The sequence below is a fragment of the Ctenopharyngodon idella genome, chromosome 10 (genome assembly GCF_019924925.1).
Source record: "Ctenopharyngodon idella isolate HZGC_01 chromosome 10, HZGC01, whole genome shotgun sequence".
NCBI lineage: Eukaryota > Metazoa > Chordata > Actinopteri > Cypriniformes > Xenocyprididae > Ctenopharyngodon > Ctenopharyngodon idella.
This window is the reverse complement of record NC_067229.1, coordinates 33,533,393-33,546,850: the sequence shown is the minus strand read 5'-3', so window position 1 is coordinate 33,546,850 and position 13,458 is coordinate 33,533,393. Positions and strand designations below refer to the sequence as shown.

Below are 13,458 nucleotides of genomic sequence, written 5' to 3'. Positions count from 1 at the left end.
CACTCTTAATCTGTCTGTAGGAGCCATGTATGGAAATGGTACATATTTTGCTGTGGACCCGAGTTACTCAGCTCGAAGCTACTCTAAACCTGATATCAACGGACATAAACGCATGTACCTCGCCAGGGTGCTTGTCGGTGATTTCACTCAAGGAAAACCTGGCCTTCCTGTTCCCCCTGCAAAGAGTTCCAATAGTGCTGATCTCTATAACAGTGTGACTGACAGAATCAACAGCCCAACCATGTTTGTGATTTTCAATGATGTACAGGCTTACCCAGAATACCTAATCACCTTCCAGTAGTGATTTGTTGTTTTTGTTGCTGTTTTCATTAGGTTGATCTTTGTGGTATTGGCCACTCAGTCACAACTTAGGCAACGAAAGGATTCATCTTTTATTTTTTTGTAATTTGTGCATTGTTAAAGGTTAGGTAAGTGGCATTTCAAAAAACGCTGTTTGGAAGTTAGTCAGACCAACTCACCAGCAAACAACAACAAACGTGTAGCCAATCAGCATTAGGGGGTGTATGACAGTCGAGGAGAGAGCGAGGAAGAGGGAGATTTGAAGAAAGACTGCAGAAAGAGAGAGACAATACACAATACAAAAGAGAAAAGCTTAGAAGAATATTATTGGAATGAAGGGTTAAGACTAGGCAAGATCTTTAGGACTCTAGGAATATTAGAAAAGCTTTCCAGCACTGGAGAGAGCTAAGCAGGAAGGCCTGAAAACAGAGGCTGTATTGATTCAGCTCCACACGTGAGTAAACCTATCTCAAGAGGTGCACTGAAGACTGCTAGAGAATGCAATGTTTAGTTTGTTTTAATATTTCAATTTAATAATTAAATATTAGTGGATTTGGAATGTTTAAAGAATGCTGTGATTAGCGTCATTGTTAGAGGTGTACTTGGCCAGTAGCGATCGGGGTTCAAGACCTACTCTGTTCAGGGTGGTTAGGATTGAAGGGTGAGTTTTGGAGGTGGAGCAATGAAGAGAGGGGTGTGCTTGTCTGAGTTTATTTCAAATATCAACAATGTCCAACAGCGTTTTTGAAATATCACTTACCCCACCTTTAAAAGCAATCTGAAGCAGGCTGTATGTTGAGAAGTATATTTGTGTGCAATGCACAAATTTTTGGTGCCTGTCCTTATTTTTCAATGTGGAAGTGTCTATTTTCTGTTGATGTGCAATATGTCCAATTCCTTAGTTGCTATACACAATAAAACATTATCAAAAGTATATTATGGCTTAATATGTCAATTTAATAATTAAATATTAGTGCATTTGGAATGTTTAAGTCTGCATTTGTATATTGTTGAATCTCTGTATTATTATTCAAGAGTCATTGTAGGCCATTCTTATCTTCATTTTGGGATGCTAGCATACTTAAAGGCTTTTCACACTGCACTTAACCCTGGGTTATCATTGTCCTAATTTAACCCCAGGTAAAGGAAGGTTTTACACTTGCAATTTTGAAACGGGGTTAGCACCGTTTTTTACCTGGGGTTATGAAACCCTTGTTACATCTATGACCTAATGCGGTATATGTTGGTTCTGTTGTTGCTGATTGGTCCTGGACGTAATCTGAGGCTGTTGGTGGTTGGACCCCCGGAGAAGAGACCCGAACTATAAATTCCCCCAGTATTCCACTGGAGAGATCTCTCTGCCTCTTTTGATTGTTCATGATGTTCTGTTTGTTGTGGTACTGTGTGTTAGCTGGTGAACATGTAGTGTGACAGACTGTAATTTCTGGTTTAACAGAGTGCTGCACTGTTGCCAAGTCCGCTGTTTTCCCGCAGAATTTGGCTACTTTTACACCGTTGCCGTGGGTCGTTTTTCATGTCTGCGGGTTGAAGTAACCCCACATAACATGATATTTAGCCTCTGGAATGCAAAATTTTACTAGGGGAACCCCGCCAAAAATGTGGATTTTTTTCCCCCGGAACTCCTTTAGGCTAGTTTTGAGTAGCAATTGGGCGGGTTTTGTTGTGAAAACCTGGCAACCCTGGAGTGCTGTTAGCCCCTTTGATACAGTGTGACCCTTATGTCTAAAACATCAATGTCCTGCTGATCATGTTTATAACTTCTTAACTGTTTTGGGAAGCCGTAGGCTGTGAGTGCCTTTTTTTTGTTGGCCAAAAGGCCATTACTTATTTCCTGTTTATTGGTTAGATAAGGAGATAGGGTAAGCTGTTGTATGTTTTGTTTCTTTTATTTTGATTTGTAGGGAAGGTAGTTCTTTTGTGGGAAAGTTAGTTTCTGTTTGTTTATTGTTTTGGCATTGGTTCACCCCTGAAGATTTTGCTTCCAAATTCTTTTGTTTCTTTCTTTTTCAAGAAATTGCTTTGTATATACAAAAAATTCTAACGCATTGAAAATGAACAAGAAAATAAAATAAAAATGAGTAATTAATAAGTAGTGTTGTGTCATTTATGTTACACCCTGACCTAGACCAGGAATCATAACATTCTGCTCCGGAGCAGGGTTAGCACCACTTTCACAGTGTCAAACTTGTACAGTATGAAACAATGCGGTGTTAGAGCACTACAGTCAGGGATGGGCAGTATTTATGATGCATGTATTTCAAATATAAAATAGTACTTTGTAAATTGTATTTGATAGGGTTAATGAAAATGGCTTCGTATTTTGTATCAAAATACTTTAGTGTTTTGTATTTTTGTAGTTTTAAAATACTATAAAATACTTTGTAAGAAGTCTACATGATGACATTATAAAAATGCGGCCTCTGATTGGTGCCTACTCAGTAGTTTGCCCAGACTTGTTGATCATAACAGAAAATTGATCCATATGGAAGAAGGTGGTCAAGGTAAGAAACGTGCAGGCTGCCATTTTTTGCATTTTTTGAGTCAGTGTTGCTGATGCAAAGTAGGCCCTTCGTTACCAAACACCAAGCAACTGGCTCACCTGTCTAATAAAACACATAATATACTAAAGCGTCTTTGGTGTTTCCATGGTTTCTACAAAATAAAACCGTAAATTGAGGGTAACGCGGTTTGTGAAGAAATTTCATGCTCCCTTGTGAAAGTATTTTTTAGTATTTTTAAAATACAAAAATACAGTAGTTTAGTTTGATACATGGTGTGGCTGCTGTATTTTGTAGTTTATTTTGATACATTTAAAATTAGAGTATTTGGTATTTTATTTTAAAATACATTTTGACCAACCCTGGCTACAGCTAGACGCTTAGCAACCATCGCATACTCATATTTGCCTGCTTTGGACAGTCACGGCATTATATATAAACAGTCAGCATTTGAGAGGAAAAATGTCAAAATGCTGACAGAAAACACAACAATTTGAGTGAAGAAGAGACCGTTTTATTCTTACCTTTATAGTCCGATATGTCCATTTAGTATCGATAGTACAGTTGCCAATGCTAGGATGTGCAATGCTAGAGCTAGCCTATAGCCTAAACAGGTTGAGGGCTGTGTTTATCCAATCAATGACACTGACACCACAAATATGCAAATAAGAACATTAACCCAGGGTTTAGGAAAGTATAATGTGAAAAGTCAGTTTATGAATACCCAGGATTAATTGTTAACCCCGGGTAAATTATGATCAGTGTGAAACGTGAAGCAAGAAAACCCAGGATTCCGTTTACCCGGGGTAAACGGAAGACTTTTAGACTGACCCAGGGTTAACTATTTCAAGTGTGAAAAGCCCTTCAATGTTGTAGGCTATGCATTCACTGCAGTTAATCTCTCAAAGTGTGAAATGAGTCCTGGTAGACCACTGCATTTTTCGTTGTATAGCTATAGTCTGTTTCTTTTAGAAGGGGTGAACAAAAGGCAATTCCACCTGATTGCTGCGTCTACAGCAGAGCAGCTGTATGCATGCCCGACGGAAATCCCGGTTTAAGGCTGGGTAGAGAATGGGGTTCAGTGCAGAGTTGAGGTATCCCAACCAAAGAACGATAGAGTGAGTCAGTTTGTTCGGATGGGTCTCTGCCCACATCCCCGTGTATGTGAAGTAGGTGAAATAGGGGAACCAGCAAATGACAAAAGCACCAAGCACTGCAGCCAGGGTCACTGTGGCTTTGTGTTCCCGTGCAGTGGCAACTGCATTTGCAGCCTGAGCAGACGAAGGAGTGGTTGCCCGTATACGACGCACCTAAAAGTGAGACATGAAGAGAGAGTGAGAAAAGGAACAGAGAAATTGCAGTTTTCTTTTTCTGGGGGGATGCAATGAGATATTTGGTATGATATTTATGAGGTGAAACAGTGACAAATAAGAGTGGTGGTTGGGGGTCATATTGTGTCATATTGTTTTAAAAACATTTTATACAATTTTTACCAACAAAATTTTTAAATTAGTGACTTATTAGTTGATCTTGACAGTCACAAGCCTCTCTGTGATGTCATTTCCTGTTTTCATGCATGCTTCTACATGCTGGTCTGCATTACATGACCTTGTTCTAAATGTTAAGCAGTGCAAAGTTTTTGTTGAAATATTTTATTTCTGAGAAGATTATGCAAACTTGATAAAATTATGCTGAAGCTTAAAAGGGTTTTCTTTTCAATAATGTAACTTCTTTTAATCAGTTTTTCCCCTTTATTTTGATATCAGGGTAGTTGTATCACCCCTACATTTTTCTTTCACTTTATTCTTATACCCCCAAAAAATACAAAATGAATTTTAATTCAGAAATTAAAAAAAATGTCCATCATAGAAGAGGTGTATTTAAGTCATTGCATGTTTGAATTGAATAAATATATAGTGACATAATTGTCATGTCATTGACTCAAGTGGATAAACATACCTGCTCACGTGCAACACAGAATATTCGATGGTACATTCCACACATGACCAGCAGAGGGAGGTAGAAGATTCCAAATGCTTTCAGCAGCACATAATTATTATTCCATTCATAGCGGCAGGTCCTGCCTTCCTCTCCTTCATCCCACATGTTCCAGTCCAGGTTTTGCACTCTGAAATCAGGTGTGTTCCAGCCTAGGTTAATAGACACAAAGGACACAGCCAGAGAGCATGTCCAGATTGCGGTCAGAGTGATCGCAACCCGCCTAGGTGTGACCCTCCTGGGATAGCAGAGTGGGTTGGAAATTGCAAGATAACGATCAACACTAATGGCTAGTAGAGTGAGGATTGAAGCACTGCAGAGCATTACATCCAGAGAGATGTAGATGTTGCAAAAAACACCTCCGAGAGGCCATCTCCCATTGCGTAATTCCAGCATGGCAGAGAGGGGCAGTACCAGCAAACCCAGCAGCAAGTCTGTCACAGCCAGTGATAGTATAAAACAGCTACTAATTTGGTGAAGACGCCGACTGGTGGCCACAGCCAGACAAACCAGCACGTTTCCACAAATGGTCAGAGCGATGAAGGCCACCAATACCACCCAACGCAGGGAAGTGAACGTCATTGTTAGCTGCTTAAGCAGGAAAGATTGGAGAATTTTGTCCTCCTATGTCAAAGTGATATCCAAACTAGTTTAGTCAGGACTCCACGTGTCATCTGTTTTTCTCAAACATTTACATTGGGTGCTATAACACTGCTACTGCTCAGATATCAGCCCAGGTTCATTCCTACAAGAAAAAGAACATGGTTATAGGAAAAAAGCAGCCATTTTGGGTACCTTTAGTAAAAGTGAAATGTATAATACTTCAAATGTTACAGTATTTCATCCCATCCCAGTTTAAAATGCAATTACAGCTGTAGGTTCATTTGAAAAGTATAACACTGAGGCGCCTTCAAAACATTTGCTTCAGATTCTCGACCCCCCTCCCGCATTAACTCTACTAATGGTATGAGTTTGAAAGGGCTGTCCATTTTGACCAACCAATTGTAGTTGGGAGCATATTTAGAAACATTATTTGAAAACAATAATTTTTTTTGACTAGATGGTGGACATTTTCCCTGGTTTCACGAACAAGGCTTAAAGGGTTAGTTCACCCAAAAATGAAAATTCTGTCATTAATTACTCACCCTCATGTCGTTCGGAGCGCGTATCAAACTGCCAAAGTCACGTGATTTCAGTAAACGAGGCTTCGTTACGTGGTGTTTCGAAATTGCAATGGTTCACCACTGGGGGGCGTGACTTTGGCAGTTTGATACACGCTCAGAACCACTGATTCGAAACAAAAGATTCATAGAGCTTCGAAGCTTCATGAAGCGGTGTTTTGAAATCACTAGATATTGTTCAATAAAGTCGCTATTTTGTTTTTTGCCGCAAAAAGTATTCTCATCGCTTCATAACATTAAGGTTGAACCACTGTAGTCACATGAATATGGCTTTAGTAGCTTTCTGGGCATTGAAAGTGTTAATTGTATTGCTGGCAAGCAGTCCTTACTGAACCATCGGATTTTATGAAAAATATCTTAATTTGTGTTCCGAAGATGAACGAAGGTCTTACGGGTGTGAAACGACATGAAGGTAAGTAATTAATGGCAGAATTTTCATTTTTTGGGTGAACTAACACTTTAAGCCTAGTCCCAGACTAAAATGCATGTTTGAGCTGTTTCAACTGAAAGCAACTTGCACTGACGTATCTTAAAATATGTCAGTGCCATTGTTTTGTCTCAAAATGCATACCAGTAATGTTTTTTAATGTTTTTTTTTTTTTTTTTTTTTTTTTTCAAATGCACGTTTATAAAATCTGCTTTAATGTCCTAATTGAGCTAAGGCCTAATCCTGGCTTAATCTAAGCCCTGTGTGTGAAAGCCAGGCCTTCATCAGTTTATTGAAACCTGGGCTCATTGGAAAAATATGTCTCTATCAAGTGATGGGCACTTTCAAAACACTGCTTTGTGAAGCTTTGAAAATTCTGAAAATCATTTGTTTCGAACCAGTCATTAGCATGTGATTGTATTTTTGAATGTAATAGCATACTTAGTATTTGTTGTAGCATTAGTTTGACTTAATGCGGCGTTGCGCAGACCGATTGGTGCCTATAACAAACGCAATGTATTTTGGTTAGAAAGTTTGTCCGACTTTGAGCATGTGCCATCAAAGTAACTTGAGAGCAACACGAGACCAGCCGCCTGGGTCAAATGCTGCAGTTGCCCCAAATACATGAGCTCTGACGGATTCACCGAAGACAATGATCACATGTGTTTTGTGTTTATTCTGACACATTCAGCTCAGCTGATGCTCACAAATTCACTTTTCATCTAACCATAATCTTATTTTGTGTCATGTTTTCAAAATAAAACTAAAAAAAGAAGCTTTTTGGCGTAGAGCCACTTTATTGGTATTTAAATAGTATAGGCTTATGTCGAACTTTACTAGTACATATGGCTCTGTATTAACAGTACATCAAGTATTGAAAGAAACGTGTTTCTGTTCCTTCATGAAAACGTCTGAGAGCTCTGTGTATTTGACAAATCTTGCATCTAATCCACTTCATATATAATAAATTATACAAACACCTCGCAAGCGTGACATTTACAACACATAATCAGCTCCATATATGTGGCTTTTCTGTCGTAGTAAACTTGCTTGGTACTGTAGCTCACCTGTAAAGTCACAGTAAAAGACCTCAAAAGAATTGTAGAAGCAAGCTAAAATGGTTTCTTCAGAAAATGCATTTTTATTTCATGTTTGCTTTTGATAACATTGTTAGGTTTAGGGTATGGTTTAGTCTAGGTGGTATCGTATGTTACTTTTTTCAAACGCGATAGAGCATTTTAACACTACTCACCAGACATTTCATTTCAGACTTGCCATGTTACGTACAAAAACTAACACAAATTAACATAAAACGTTGCAAAATTCATCTGTTTCGAATGAACCTGAACATGATTCTGTCACTCACTGGACATTTTACTTTTATAGTGTCACAAAAAGTGCAAGGAGCAACATATTGTCATTTTGCAGAAATGGCGTCAAAGGCATGTTTTTCCAATGAGCCTTGGTTGGCTTATTCTCTGCCATTCATATTTTGAAACATATGTGTTAGCACAAAGAAATGTTAATGAATGCACTTGTCTGATATGGTGTGGTATTATGTCTTCTGGAAGGTCACCAAAAAAAAAAAAAAAAAAATGAATGCAAATCTGAATCTTAATTGAATGCAAATTTAATGCAAAACTTCATCCCCTGTTTACTGCAAGGACAAAAAGGCCTAAATTATACAAGATCTCAGAGAATCAGATAGCTCTCTCAGTTGTAGCTTATTTCTTTTTCTCTTGTTTGTTTTTAATATTTAGTGGTGGGGTTCTTTTACTTTGCATTCAAAGCTACATTAGTTGCTGATGATGAACGCTGTTAAGATAAAATCACAGTAGAAGATGACAGTGGGTTGAACAGATACTTGTAAAGGGAGGCAAGCACATAATCAGTATGCCATTGGTATCCATGTGGATTTTACAGCACCAGACATGTTTGCACAAGTGAGAAATATAGAGAGACCATACTTGCTGCATGGGCAATCTCATGTATTCCTTTGACATCCATATAAACACTCTGGGATGTTTGTCAATGTGGGTTATTTTATACACGCTCATAAAATAAATTCAATTGCTTGCAACTCTTTATGGACTTTTTGAAGGAACAAAGTGGTAGTTGCGTAGACTGTCAATGGAGGGACAGAAATCTCTCAGATTTCTTTTAAAATATCTTCATTTGTGTTTCAAAGATAAACAAAAGTCTTATGGGTACGACATGAGGGTGAGTAATTGATTATTATTATTATTTATTTTTATTTTTTTTGTGTGAACTAACCCTTTAACATATGCCTAAACTACAAGTGTTTACAAGTGTCTACAATTTATAATGTTTTTATTAGCACATTCATGATTGAATTAGACATTACAGCAAATCAGCCGTAATCTATATTGATTTCAGTGTGTTGTACTATTCCTTTGTACCTTGTGCTTTTATTATTAGTTATTATCATTTGTTAAATACAACACTGCCTGTAACGACCCAATCATCATTTGTTCTTTGACCATTTGTCACTGTACCTGGATGATACAGAAAAATAATCATTAAAACAAATGGATGATATATTTTGATAACAAACATTCATTCAATATTATTTATAAAGGTTTATAAACTTGCATGTTCTGTAATTATGAATGAGCTTTAATTAAAATTGACTACTTGTCAAAAATGAAACTTTTGTAAACTTTTGACTTATAATAAAACATATCACATGGAATAAAGATTGTATTATGGTCTTTATTAGCCTTTTTTTACTGAAAGTTGGTGTAAAGTGTAATGGAGTAGACACATTAGCTACATTATTTAAGAGTTGAAATTATGTTGAAAGCAGCACAAAAGCAGTGCTTACCCTGCTCGGGAGCAAGGTTTCATAACCCCGCTTCTAAATTACAAGTGTGAGATGTTCCTATACCCGGGGTTAAAAGCGGTGTTTAGAATGACGATAACCTGGAGTTAAGCGCAGTGTGAAAAGCCCTTGAGTGTAAACATGATGAAATACTGATAAAGACTGTAAGAGAAACCTATGTTAGAGCCATCTGATCAAAAATACTTGATATTTTCAAGGGAAATGTCACAGCACAGCGTTATTGAACTTAAAGTATAGGAATACATAAAAATGCATGCATAAGCATGCAAATGTAAAATGCGGTTGTAGGTGGAAAGGAAAATACTAATAGAAGAATCTCTTTCAGTCAAAGGTAGACAAATTTAATGGTGTACAAATTGAATAAAATTGTGACTGAAGATAAGACAAGATCAATTTGCATTGTGCAATTTCTTGTGTGTATATTTGATTTGGTATCTTCCAGTAGTTAAAACTGTAATATCTTTCCCCCTTTTAACCATTCGTTTGTTACCACAGAAACACAAGAACAAACATTTTCATTTTACACCTTTATGGCAGAGGTCAGAAAAATGTTAGATTGCAAGGAATGCTCAAACATAAATGCAGGTGAGAGACGGCCGATGGCAACGGCAATTAAGGCACTTTCATTCAGCATTCTCTACAGTGTAGAAACATGAGCTTAAATATGTTTCCATGACAAAATTCCAAGCTCACCAAGTTATACAACAGCAGTGTTTTCTTAGACTGATTGAAAGACCTTTTGCTTTTTTTAAACAACATGAACATTAACTGGTCAGATAAATATATTACATTGCACTAGTCCTGTTTTTCCACCTCTCCTGAGAGAGAATCACATCTGGCCCTTTCACATGCACAGAAATGTGTGTTCATGCTCTAGATATTCACTCAGTGAATCATGCTGAAATAAATGAATAGTTTAAGCGTGCAAGTATGAGGTTGATGACAATATTGCCCCTTCAGTTAACAGTGAATCAAACAGTTGGAGTGGTAATTAACAGTAGAGTGACTGAACTCCCTGGGCTGTCAATCTAGACAGCCACCAAAATAACTAAACGAATACTAAATGAATATCTTAAAAAAATATATAAACAAACTGAGGACAGCTTCTACATGTGTGGTCTCATATCAAACAAACAGTTTGCTGAAGTGTAGCCTGAACAGAAGATGATAACTCATCCATCTTTAAACAATTATGAAAAGTAATAATTCTTTCTACATACCACCTGGCCACCTTCGTCAATGTTTAGCGTCTTTGCTTGGAATCCAAAAATAAATGACCAGGTGGCAGTCTGCAGATTTTCCAAAATGTAGAACAAACACTAACATCTATATTTTATCATTTGTTTATGTTAAACATAACTGCTTATGGGCTTGCTTATGTGATTCACAATGTTTTTCAAAATGCCAAGTCTTTAAACTTAATCAAGTCATCTCATGCTTTAAGTTTGGGGTCAGCGAGTTTTTTTTAATTTATTTTTTTTTTTTTTATGAATACTTTTATTCAGTAAGGATGCATTAAATTGAACAAAAGTTACATTAAAAACTTATAATGTTGCAAAAGGTTCAAATTTAAAATAAATCATGTTTTTTAGAATGTTATCAAGAATTCAGAAAAAGAATGTATCAGGGTTTCCATAAAAATATTAAGCAGCACAACTGTTTTCAACATCGATAATAATATGAAATGTTTTTCGAGCAGCAAATCAGCATATTAGAATGATTTCTGAAGGATCATGTGACACTGAAGACTGGAGTAATTATGCTGAAAATTCAGCTTTTCCATCACAGGAATAAATTACATTCTATATTTCTTAAAACGTAAACCCAAAGATATCTTTACTTCCCAAAAAAAAATTAAACCTTGAATTTGATATCCATGTTCTGCAGTATATGAAACTGCAAGGATGATATAAAACTATTTTCAATCCAATGTTAACAATCTTACAAAAAGGCAGTGAAAAAATGTAACTCACGTTCTGCAGGTGGATCATGGTTGCGAAGTGGAAGCTCCAGGTTCCTGCATGAACTGGTGTTCACAGCACTGTAACAACGAGATAATGCCTGTCTGTTTACGTTTGTGTGTCTTTCAGTGCTCTTTTTCCTTTAGTTTCACACCTCTATTTTCCCTCCCTGTGTCTCCCACTCCCTCTGTCAGACTTAGTATTTATAATCTGTTACTAAATTAACAGTGTTATCTTATCACTGTACATGCACACTTACTGTAGTTCTCTTTTTCTCACGGGACAACATGCTACTGTTTTGGGCAGATAGGAGACTTTGGGGTAAACATGGATAAATACAGAATCTATGTCTCCGTTTTTTGGTCTTATTAACAGTGATCTGCTGATCTTCAAACTCATTTAAAGGAAATATTTAGCAGGAGAGTTAATAGAGTGATCATTGCTGGGGTTTGTGTGCATCTGATGCGTAATAGAGAAGCTGAAGTTTGTGACATATGATATGTGTACTTCTCATAGATATCATGAGTCACAAAATCCAGATACAACAAAAGAGCTTTGATATAGATATTGTGTGATTATTGCAATTGCAAAGTGACCATGCGTGCAGGCTAAATGTTTTGATATTGTCCTCATCAACATCATTTAATTGCTACATGTTAAAAGGTTGTAGCAATTATACTGAAACTCTGTAAGCTTTTTAGTAGCATTATCTATTGCAATATAGAATTTCATGAAGTAATAGTTTAATGCAGACAGCTGCTACTCACCCATTGGATAAAATCTACCCGTCAGGCTTGATGCAAGTTCCACATGCAGTGACAGGCATATATATGCTAATCATGTAAATTCAATTTAATGCTGATAATGTTTGTAATTCTCATAGGGCTTTTCACACTTAAAATAGTTAACCCTGGGTCATTCTAATCCCCGGGTAAACGCAATCCTGGGTTATCTTGCTTCATGTTTCACACTGCTCATTTATCCAATTAATCCTATGTATTTATAATTTATAAGACGTTTCACACTGTATATTCCTAAACCCTATATTTGTAGAGTCAGTGTCACTGATTGGTCGAACACTGCATGCAATATGTTTACACAAAGGGTCTAACATTGCGCATCCATATATTATATATTGCCGACTGTACTATCAAGTTTATCCTGGATGGACTTTTCAGTCTATAAAGGTAAAAATGAAACGGTCTCTTCTTCACTCCAGTTGTCACATTTTCTGTCGCCATTTGACATATTTCCCCTCCTGTACAAATTTGGCACCGCAATGCAGGGTTAACACAGCAAAAGCGGTGCTAATCCTGCTCCAGAGCAGGGTTTCATAACCCCGGGTAAAAAGCGGTGCTAACCCTGTTTCTAAATTACAAGTGTGAAACGTTCCTTTACCTGGGGTTAAAAGCGGTGTTTAGAATGACAATAACCCGGGGTTGTGAAAAAGCCCTAGCTGCTTTCTAATAATTATTTTATAATTTGTGTCCATTTTTAAAGGAAATACTCAATGTTCTATTAAACTAAGAAATCACTTTATTTTCTAGAGCCACACTTGTTTTACACAGGAGAAACACTGGTGGCATGAAAGCACAATTCAGACCTGCTGTTGCATTTACTGTTTACACTTACTCGCTGCTTACGCACATAGTGTGTTTTTAATCAAAGCGATAAGGATTCCAAGAAAGATTATTTTAATTTATTGATTATTAGTTGATAAGATGTTTGACATGACCCATAATTATTGACAGCCTGATGGTTATATGTTGCCATGTGCTTTAGTTTTATCTGTGTAATTAGGGAGCATGCAGTGTGGACTGATAAGAACATACAATATGTGGTCCATTATTAAGACATGGATGCACTGACAATTTTCCAGCCTTAAATGACTGTGTGAAACCTAAAGGGCAGCTGTAGCAGGTGCTGATGACACTCAACTGGAGAGAGATTATCATCATGCCACTTTATTAAGTCAGATCTACTGATTTAGAAGAATGGGAGTAATGGACTTGAAGAATGAATAAATTTTAAACTTTTAAAGATAAGTCAACACACACACACACACAAACACACAGGTTTGTTTTGCTATCAAAGTGAGGACATTCCATAGGCGTAATGGTTTTTATACTGTACAAACTGTACATTCTATCCCCCTACACTACCCCTACTCCTAAACCTACCCATCACAGAAAACATTATGCATTTTTAC

The 13,458-nt window shown here is 37.0% G+C and overlaps 2 protein-coding genes across 16 annotated transcripts in view; one reads left to right on the top strand and one right to left on the bottom strand.

The window, feature by feature from the left end:
* parp14rs4 (poly(ADP-ribose) polymerase family member 14-related sequence 4) overlaps positions 1-2,410 on the top strand; it is a 75,382-nt gene extending 72,972 nt beyond the window's left edge. For 13 of the 15 annotated variants that reach the window (XM_051911325.1, XM_051911323.1, XM_051911324.1 and 10 more), the window contains one exon: positions 21-2,410. In XM_051911325.1, coding sequence (XP_051767285.1) covers positions 21-301 — 281 coding nt within the window. In that variant the 3' untranslated portion in view covers positions 302-2,410. The remainder of the gene's footprint in view (positions 1-20) is intronic. The other 2 variants (XM_051911321.1, XM_051911315.1) reach the window with 1 other exon arrangement.
* A 669-nt stretch (positions 2,411-3,079) lies between these two features.
* hrh2b (histamine receptor H2b) lies at positions 3,080-11,346 on the bottom strand. The gene is made up of 3 exons (XM_051909722.1): positions 11,262-11,346; positions 4,779-5,562; positions 3,080-4,129 (listed from the first exon to the last, which is right to left on the bottom strand). Exons 2-3 carry the CDS (start codon positions 5,397-5,399, stop codon positions 3,788-3,790), a joined length of 963 nt encoding a protein of 320 aa, XP_051765682.1. The 5' UTR covers positions 5,400-5,562; positions 11,262-11,346; the 3' UTR covers positions 3,080-3,787.
* Positions 11,347-13,458: the final 2,112 nt, after the last annotated feature.

What these genes read in the sequence shown, in the direction of transcription:
- hrh2b (XM_051909722.1), bottom strand. Translation starts at nt 5,399, where the DNA reads ATGACGTTCACTTCCCTGCGTTGGGTGGTATTGGTGGCCTTCATCGCT. An exon ending in TCTGTGTTGCACGTGAGCAG is followed by an intron (nt 4,130 to 4,778) that starts GTATGTTTATCC and finishes TCTCACTTTTAG; the next exon opens with GTGCGTCGTATACGGGCAAC.